Below are 9,946 nucleotides of genomic sequence, written 5' to 3'. Positions count from 1 at the left end.
TTCGTGTCGGTGGCTGATGGGGTACCTTAGAATGGGGTGAGCGTAGGGCAAGAACAGGGGCACCCGCTGAATCAACGCAGAGAATTTGGCGGCCGTTGCATCATCCGTTATGTTGACAATGAAACTCCCCACGTTTGTTATATCCCTATTTGTAACCCTCACCCACTTTTGTGTTTAGTGTGTATGTATGAACCTACGGTTGTTTGTCCTTACCACTTCACCCATCGGGCCTTGAAGTGATCCGGCCATTTGTGTCTGACTTTGCACTTGTGACTGTCGCACGTGGGAGCCTGTTTGCTCCCTTGCTTTGTACTTTTGTAGTCCAAGCAGACTGCTTGTTTTGGACGCGTATCTACTGTTGAGGTCTGTATAAATTGTGAATTTCTCTTACCCTAATAGTACCATATAGAAGCCCAGATCCGACTTGTTTTGCCTACCCGGAGGTTTTGGTATTACGCGTCACTCGAAATACCCTTCGACCGTTGCAACCAAAGTTCATCTTTTGCATCGCTACTTCGAGGAATTTCATGCTGCCTTCGATAAGCTTACTCACAATGGTTTGCTCTATGCCTCTTGTATCACAATAACAATAAGCAGTCATTGGTTCTTAAGTTAATCAGAACAAATCTGCCTCAATTCTGGCTCTTTTGAGTTACTTGCTTTCATCCACCGTTCAGTAACAATTTTAAAGGCGGTTTACAGTAATGAATCGCAGGCGATCTGATATCTTCTCACACCCATCCGTCTTTACTAATCTCACCCCCTCCATCCAGTTAACAAGCCTTGGTGTTCAGTAGAAAGAGCCCCGAACGGTCTGTGCAGTAGTTATTAGCCCTGACTGATCTTCGTTGTGTATCTCCACGGATCTCCAACCGGACCGAAATTGCCTGTTATCATGCACTGGCTTTATATTATCTCCATGGATTCCGAAAATAGTGTTGACCATGGAATCGCATGTGCTTCATCATATCACCTAAACCACTTCATCCGTGATTCTGAAATGACGGTTGCTATTCATTCCAATTCTGAGACTTTCAACACCATCACCCCACGTACTCTTTTTGTGACCCTGGAATTACCTTAGCTTACCAAAATCAAGACGTTTCAACAATGTTTCGGTTCTATTTCGAATTGGCCGGTTGGATCACTAAAATACTGTTATTTATTCAGATTTATTTTATGGTGTTTTATTTTCAGTAGTTTAAGGTTTCTTATCACTTACCGGAAACAACCCCTTAGTTCTGCCACCCGCTTTGCACTGTCGCGCGCAAACTTAAAGTTGCAATCTTATGGTCATGCTTCAGTACGATATGTTCCACGCAAGCTGGAAAAACTTTCCACTGTTTTTCCGACCCCGGTGCACACCGCACTTAGTCAGTGACAATCTAGGTATGATCTCAGCTGTTTCGGGTGATGTATATAATCTATGCGATTTCCCTGTTTCCACGCATTGCTGTACAACCACAGCTGATATCAGTCGTACTTCAATTCCTAATTTACCATTATGGACAGCCTGACGACATGCAGTCCGCCAGTTGAGAATAACAGTTATTATTTCCTCCTTCATTGGACAAGGCGTTTTAGGTTACGATTTCCATTATTTGCCGGTCACCACTCTGCCTAGAACACATTTTGAATAAGTGTGCTTTGTGCTCGTGGAGCTCTTTGCTCGTCCAAAAATCTAAATTCCGACGACGCCGCAAATTATATGAACACAACCTTCTCATACAGATGGGTTGCGCAGAACCATTCTCTGCTCTCCTAATTGAAGCAACTTATACTCTACCCTGATCCATTCGCACAGCGGTATCAACATCAAAACAATATTGCATCCTCGCACGTTGTGCCAATATATGCGGTCAAAAAATCGGGCTTTCTATGAGTGCAGGTTAGCACTCGGAAGCATCTTGGTTCCCACAAGTGCACGGACCCCTTAAGCAGGTTCACCAAACAGGTTCTCGTTCATGAGGAACTTGCCAATCGTTTCGTCGACGCTAATTTCCTCCAAATTGTTGGGACTAACCTACACTTCGTTAGAATTATTCCTCGCAGTAGTGGGCGAGCACAGGTAAAGTAATCGACCGATGCCGTTTTTTCATGCTCGGGCTGCCGGTATTGGTGTACCCAGTAGTTAACTGTATTGTGCCCGCTGGCGAGGCGCACAAGAATATATCAGTAAGGACAATGCCGCCCGACAATGCCGCTCTTCGATTCATTTCAGGAACCACCAAGTCTGACGGTTAAAACACCGGTCACCACAATCGATTCCACGTTTCAGTGAAACCAATAATATTGACGTGAACGGGACAACGGCGAAGAGACATACCAACGACTTTCTTCTCTAATAGTGGAGATTGAGAAACAAAAATGCAGTTTACACATAAAATTGCGCAGGTTATTATATCACACCCGACCTTGTTACACCCAATCTCGGCAAATGGGAACTACGAGCAGCCTTTTCCAGACTGCCTTTACACATATTTGTTAAGTCGTGTGCTACAGCATTTCATTCAGCGCGTTTGAGCCAGACGACTTTCATCCAAATAAGATCAAGGGAACAGAATATTGACTGGAAATTACCTCTAAATGATGCCCAATTGGTAGGACAGACATGATTACTGGACTGTCGTTTGGCACGAGGCGATGAGCGGTTTGAGTGGCCTCTCTTTTTGCTAATTATCGCAATCTTGGTACCCAGTGCAAAGCACGTATTCCTCCAAAAGCGTCACTGTGTAGCGCAGATATGCGTGTTCATGGACAATTCAACACAAGTCAAAAAGAGAAAACGCGTGTCTGACTATGCATTTTTGTCTTCCAGCCTCACAAATTACAAGCTCTATAACTCCGAAACCTTCAGGAGGACCAGTGCTCTCTTCTAGCAGAAAATGAAAAATGGACCAAACAGTTGTTAGTCTGCAAAGGTCTCCGACACGGTTCTCATTGAATCCGGCTTGTGGACACTCGTCTTGGTGGCCCACGCCAATACGCTTCCCGACGGGCTCTGTCCATTTGTCCTTTTCCTGTGTGACACGAAATACTGAGGTTTCCAAGCCAGCACAGTTTAAATGTACATGCCAAACCAGTGGTCCCTGGAATGACAACTGATGACGGTAAAAATGTTGTTAACTTGTCCGAGGAGGACTCAGTGAGAATGAAATAGCAGGACAAGTTACCAAAGTGAAGTTGCTTTCTCGATCGTCTTTAGTCCACAAGGTTAAATCTGTTTAAGAACCGCTCATTGATCCTTGGGTGATTCAACAAACCTTCCACCGTACCATTTCTCCAGTTGTTGGGCATCGCATGCAATCTTCGGTCTTACTTCTTGAATATGTCATCCAGGCTGCATACCCGGGGTGCATGAGGGTCATAACCGTATTGAGCCTGTCGAGCGGCCATGCGCGCAGATGGTTACCGGCGTCAAATACGTCGGCAGAAAAATTCGAATGAAAGTCCTTGAACTCTTTCTTGATGACAATCATAGTCTCCAAGGGGAACCGATGCACAATCACGTTTTGCTGTAGGAAGGTCTGGCTTCCAAATTTTGATTGTCAACCCACGGTTACTTAGAGGAGATGAGGGAATAATTTCTTGACGGGAGTGAACATTTTTGGTCATTTTCATTAGTGAGTGTGAAGAACAACCTTCCACACACAGTTAAGACCCAGGTTATATAACTTTTTTATGGTTACCACAGGAGTCATCGCGCAGGCGAGACTACTGCCCAAAACAGAATAGGGGAAGAGCTGCACAAGACACATTTTCCAGCATTCATCCGGCTAAAATGGAACCGGTGAGCGACAAGAACACGTCAAAAATGTTAAGCCTGGACAAATGCGTCGACGGTCTATACGAACCAATCTTTGATAAAGTTACATCGTTGGACCACCGCTGATTCGTACAAAATGGACTGAAGAATATGTGAGGTCACTGTTCGGTGGTAGCGCGCCGGACGAGATGTATTGTGTGATTTGTGCTTAAGACGTTTGGGGAAGTTCTGCCGCCCAATGATACTTCAAGAATGCAGCAAAAGTCGCATAAATGTGCCTACTGCCTTCAGAAGCTCACAGAAGTCTGTGTGTTGTGCGTAGAATGCAATTCCGTTAGGCTCTGCATCAACGTAAGTGGACGATTTAAATGTCATTTCTGTCATTAGTGTTTCCTCTGTGGTGCGGAAAGTGGTGCGCACAAAAAGTCGCACGCATACACCCTTGAAGTTAGTTTCATATTTATCACCTGAGGACTCAGTCGTTTCAGTCTGTTCCTTCGGATTGTCTCTTCAGTTCACAGTGTGACTGGAGTTCGGAGGAGGAGAAAAGACTTCTTGACGCCGTTGAAACATATGGTTATGGCAACTGGTTAGTTAACGCTCGCTAATTCTTACATAACTAGGCACGAGGTGTCTGCACAGCTACCGTCTCGGACTGCTGCTGATTGCCAGCACCACTTCGATCAGTTCTATGTCTTCGGGGTGATAGGAAGACACACAATAGGGAAAAGCAATGAACGATCCGGTGTTACTCTGGACCATACTGTTGATGATCTCGGGGAACAGTGCGTCACAGCACTCGATCTTCGGACGGATGAGCAAAAAACCATTGGTTATATGCCATGTAGAGACGAGTTTGAATATGTACGTTGTTTGGAGTTATGATAACAAACTTCTTAGGAGTATTATAATAATGCAGAACACATACTTGTATCAATTCCATATGGCTTTGCCGACGGGTTGGAAACTGGTAAGCCGATTTGCCATGCTCGGCTGCTATGTTCGTATAGAGCCCCGTTTCATGCCCTTGGTTCAGTTTGCTGACTCATTGTGTTAATTTTCTGGTCAAATCCTGACGGAATTAATGTTACGGGTTAGCTGTATCGTATTGAAGATCAGGCCATGCTGAATCATCGGGTGCTTTCAATTGAGGGGCCAAATAGGTGATGCCATTAGGCACGACTACCTACGAAGGACGTCGCTTGACTTCGCTGCCTAGCTCTCCAGGATAGGCCTATGAGGTGATCCCCGTATCCATTATGAGACCAGGTCAATTGTTGCTAACAAACTGCGACTTGTTTTGACTCCCTACTCCAACGCAAAGACAATACCAGGTATCAGGTCATCAGCTTATTTTATCATGATTCTGGTAACGCCAACACTTCGGCGTCGAACGCTTAACATCACTCTGACTTGCACCAGCTGCTTTGTCGTGTGTTTTGAATTTCCCCAACAGGTGTTGGGGCGATGGCTGTTGTGTCTGAAAGTATGAATATACAACGAATTGGGTACGATTCCCCATTGAAATGGTTGTCCGATATTTAGTGTGCATTCCGTATTCGGACGCAGAAGAAGGCCGGTAGTAGATAGCTCTTCGTTTTGATCTACCTGGAGCTATGCTATGTCGTAGGCAGAACCGGGTCAACTGACGTAATACAAACTCTTAGAATGAAGCCAGCCCCACCTACCGTCTACTAGAACCAAACAACCACCGTCTCTTTCAGAATGGGCTTCTTCGAGGCGGTATGTATACTTGAAATAATTATCTGGTCAAGTTAAATAGGGTGCAGCCGTGGTTTTCCGGACGACCAACCGTCGGCTCGTGAATTGTTCAAACATCAAATACCCAAACCGATAAGTTAACCGCCAGATCCATAGGCCCCAGGAGAACCACAATTCGAATTGGGCTTTGAGAACCTTTTATTGGATCAGCCACCCTGCAAAGCACTCCGGAAGATGAATATGGGTCCCGGAAAGGAACGAACACCCCCTTCATTGACTTCTTCTCTTCTTTGAACGATGACTCAGTAGTTAAAATGGCTCAGTGTTTATTGACCGGAATGTTTTTGGTTCGGACCCGAACTCTGCCTCTCGACTTCTAGGGTTGGGCAACCTGGCGGTATCCAAGCCCTCATGTTTATCTCTGATGGCATGGCAGTTAGGCGCTGAAAAGTTGCTACGGATGAACGATTTTCTTATTCAATGATTTTGAACGACTTACCACAGATCCTTGTGCTTTACGGACAATGTTCATGTTGCTATCCCGACTGCTGATGTCTAGATTTGGGCAACCTGGAACACCTCAGCCCTCGTGTTCCCTTCGGGTGACACGACAGCTACGTACCAAAAGGGTGTAATAGCTGGACGAACCAGTAATCTGGTACGTCCGTCAAGTGTCGATCCTCCTCTGAAACCTTCAGTAGCATTAGACCTTAGTTTTCATGCATCCATATCTCCTCCCATTCATAATTCAAAGGGCACGTTCAACCCCCTCTATAGGATAAAGCGGAGATTTTTACCGGCTTTCCTCTTATCCACACATATCCATTAACGTCTGTTGCAACGTACACGTCAGATATCACTCATATGTACTTACCAGCCATCACTACTAGGAACGTTCACCAGTCTGTTCTTCAAGCTTCGAAGACTACCATCCCAGATTGTACTCTGCTTCCGGCCATCTACACCAGACTTGTTTAGAACGAATCGGTCTGAAGGCTCTGCCATGTGCTACACACGTCGAAACACGGCCTACCGAGACGAGTGGTGTTTTCTGTATCTCCTTCAGAATGGTGTAAAGCGTGAGGTGGACACGTATGAGTTGGCTGAGGGGTCTGAGATTACGAAGAGTTCGGAACTAAATGTTGCATGTTTCCAAGGATGGGGTCCACATGGAGTGAGGATATCGCAAGAAACCGCAGCTGATTGATGTCAGTGGGGTTCGTGTGAGTCTCTTTTCAGATCGTCTGAGAGCTTCGAAGTTTAGAAACCTCAGAGTGCTTGCGATATGCCAGCACCAGGTCCCCTCCCTCACTGAACCCTTCTTTTCACTCCAAGGCTTTAAATATAACTAAATAAACTTTATGGGTATGCGGCACTAATGTTGCTGTCTTTGGTGATTATGTTCGCTTCTCAGACCTAAAACTGTTACCTTGTCCTGGTGGTGAGGCTTCCGTAGTGCAATGATCCTGTGGGCTGTGCTGGCTGGAACACGGTTCCTAAAGATCCAACCTTGCCAGGAAGGCTAAGGAGGAGCAGCCCGACGAAGAGCAGCTAGTCCCCGTATTGCGAGGCGGTATGGAAGAAATATCGATAGGAGTATGGAAGTAGTGGGGCGTTCCTCCAGGGCGACCAGCATTCTCATATTTATGTATGCAGTTCTATTGCCTCCCTCCGAAGAAGGATGGTTTAGCAAAGATGCACACTCCGATCGCCCAGCGATTGGCCGTGAACACCGAAACATTATTCAATGCGGTCGACCTCCCTTTAAAACCGGAGTTCAGGTGTGCTCAAAAAGCACCTGCTTTGTGCCGTTGCACTAGGAGTGAGACAGTAATGTTTTACTCCCCGTTTTCCCAGGCAAAGCCGGTCGCCTTCAGCGAAGTGGATCGTACTGTTGGGCTATTGACTGCCAGAAGGGTCACTCGAAGGAAACCCTGACAACAACTTCCTTGCGATTCGTCATCATCATGGACAGCATGACATCAGTGTTTAACAGTACCTCTTTGTTGCCGTCCAGGCTTTTGCGTTAGAGGCTAGGGGCAGGATCCCCGAACAAAACTCACCATCCTTCCATTGCCTTGTGGATCAGACATTTGAACCGAAGGCTCAAAGTGAGGTACCTCAACCAGCCCGCGTTTCTCTAATCGGGCAACCAGGAACTGTCGTTCGCCCTTGTATCTATTCACTCATCCGCGCTCCCCCACTCCCCATCCCTCTCCACCCATTGGATGATGCAGTGTGTCCAACCCATCCGCCAGTCCCCTAGCCACTTCGGTGTCCAAATCGTCCTTCAGAAAAAAAAACAAACGTCGAAAGATCTGATCCACCTTACAGCCTTCAATGTTCATGCTGTGTTAAATCGGACGCATGCTTTCGCTCTCTGCCGATGTATGTTGTTTCCGGAACACGTATACATGACTCCACCCCATCCGCTTAGGATGAGCTCAATTGTTTCGAATTTTGCTCTTCGGGTATTTTGTGGTTCGACGCAATAGCTCGTGGTATATACAGTGTGCGAGTTGCATTCGGCCCCAAGGCTGAAGGCGTTTTGTTGCACTGGATTCCAGTAAACAGTCGTCTTTGCGCTGTGCGGTTGTCTGGCTCAATGAAGCTCAATGCAGGTCAATGTGGTAAACCGTGTTTATGTGTATCAGCATAAACCCCGACAGACTGGAATTATGAGAATGAGAAGAATGGGTTTTGTCGGAGCTTGACTACTTCGGCCAGCAAGAAGGGAGGCTATAGTAATTATGGCGGGTGATATGAATGCAAAGCTGGACGACCCTACAATTAGGTGGTGGATTTGGAGTCACTGCTCAGCGTGCGGATAATGGGGTGCGACTGCTTCTTCTGTTCCTGGCCAGTACGAACTTCCCAAACGCTCATGGTGATATGAATGCAAAGCTGGACGACCCTACAATTAGGTGGTGGATTTGGAGTCACTGCTCAGCGTGCGGATAATGGGGTGCGACTGCTTCTTCTGTTCCTGGCCAGTACGAACTTCCAGCACAAACGCTCATGTCAAGTTACTTGGAGGCCACCAACCGCAAGACGATCTTGGATCCAGCTGGATCATATGGCTATCAGTTACCCATGGAGGACATCCATTAAAGGTTGTCGTTCCTTCTGGATACGCAACTTGATTCAAATCATGCCATTGTGCGAGCTTGGTTATCAGCAGGTTTTCCGTCAGCATTATACGTGCGGAAACTGAGCACTTCCATTAATGAACTACGAGATTTTTCAGTAGCTAAAAAGTATCTAGCCGATCTGGCTAGAAGGCTACTGGAAACGCACAGGCAGATGACGATTCAAATCATGCCATTGTGCGAGCTTGGTTATCAGCAGGTTTTCCGTCAGCATTATACGTGCGGAAACTGAGCACTTCCATTAATGAACTACGAGATTTTTCAGTAGCTAAAAAGTATCTAGCCGATCTGGCTAGAAGGCTACTGGAAACGCACAGTGATGCAGATGACGAGGATTGCTTGGAGGCTTATGGTGATAGTCGTTCAGCTGTGACACTTTTTCGGTGACTATCTGCTATGCCAACCGAAGGAAGCATGAGATACTACCAGGTTGCCTAAGCCAGGAGAAGTCGGAAGGCAGAGGTTGGGTCTGAACCACGGACCTTCTTTTCAATAAAATCGAGCTCCAACGAATGAGCGATCTCTCCTCCTTGGATGCTGAATGGAACCGGGTTAAAGAAACCATGCTCTCAGGTTTCAGAACTGTTTGTTTAAGCCGTCTGACTCGTCTAAATGAATATTGGGTATCGTCGAGATCGACGGGTCTTATTGCTGTCAGAAAGGCCACACCAGCAACGAACGACTTTGATGGCAGATTTCTCCAAGCTGGATCCGTCACCAAGAGACTGGACCTTACCGTGGTGTGACGGTTTGCGCACCTCAGGGATCCGTTGAGGTATACTGGAGAGTGTCCCGCGACACTCACAGAGTCTCTCACACCAGGTTGGTCAATGGTTAGAGGTCTGACGAACACAGTCTCCTGGCCCTCCAGGTCGGGGGTTGGAACATGTGGCGACTTGTTCCGTAGAAATGGTAATGCATTTGCATTTCCCAGGAAAACACCGCTGCCTTGCGGTTAGGCTTTTGAGCCAAAGGCTTTGGTTGAGGACCCTAATCGTCCTGTCTAGGTGTGGGCGCCCTGGCAGTATCCCAGCCCACGTACAACCATGAATTGCACATACACAAATAAACTCATGCCACATCGGCCGTCGCGTGGTGCCATCAGCCGGGTCGCCTTACTTGCTGCATACAGCAGGGCGGGTAAGCGAAAACAGGCTACTGCTGACGCCTCCCTTCTTTCTCCTTCACATACTTCTTCCCCCTCTCCCCACCCCATTAATAACTCTCTCCTTGTAGACCCAGCACTTAGGACTGATGACTCCGTTCGTCATGCATCGGTTTTGCGTGCAGCATCTGCTCGTCACATGGT

General features: G+C 46.8%; 1 protein-coding gene across 1 annotated transcript in view; it reads left to right on the top strand.

Annotated features, from left to right (window-relative positions):
• Nucleotides 1-4,257: 4,257 nt before the first annotated feature.
• T265_14127 (hypothetical protein) overlaps nt 4,258-9,946 on the top strand; it is a gene marked incomplete at both ends in the record, with an annotated part of 18,015 nt that continues 12,326 nt past the window's right edge. Inside the window, 3 exons of the mRNA XM_009172145.1 lie at nt 4,258-4,355; nt 4,390-4,630; nt 4,667-4,736. Of these exons, the coding sequence (XP_009170409.1) occupies nt 4,258-4,355; nt 4,390-4,630; nt 4,667-4,736 (409 nt within the window). The remainder of the gene's footprint in view (nt 4,356-4,389; nt 4,631-4,666; nt 4,737-9,946) is intronic.

The sequence above is a fragment of the Opisthorchis viverrini genome, assembly GCF_000715545.1.
Source record: "Opisthorchis viverrini unplaced genomic scaffold opera_v5_145, whole genome shotgun sequence".
Classification (NCBI taxonomy): domain Eukaryota; kingdom Metazoa; phylum Platyhelminthes; class Trematoda; order Opisthorchiida; family Opisthorchiidae; genus Opisthorchis; species Opisthorchis viverrini.
The sequence above is the reverse complement of the archived record's forward strand: the minus strand, read 5'-3'. Positions and strand labels throughout refer to the sequence as shown.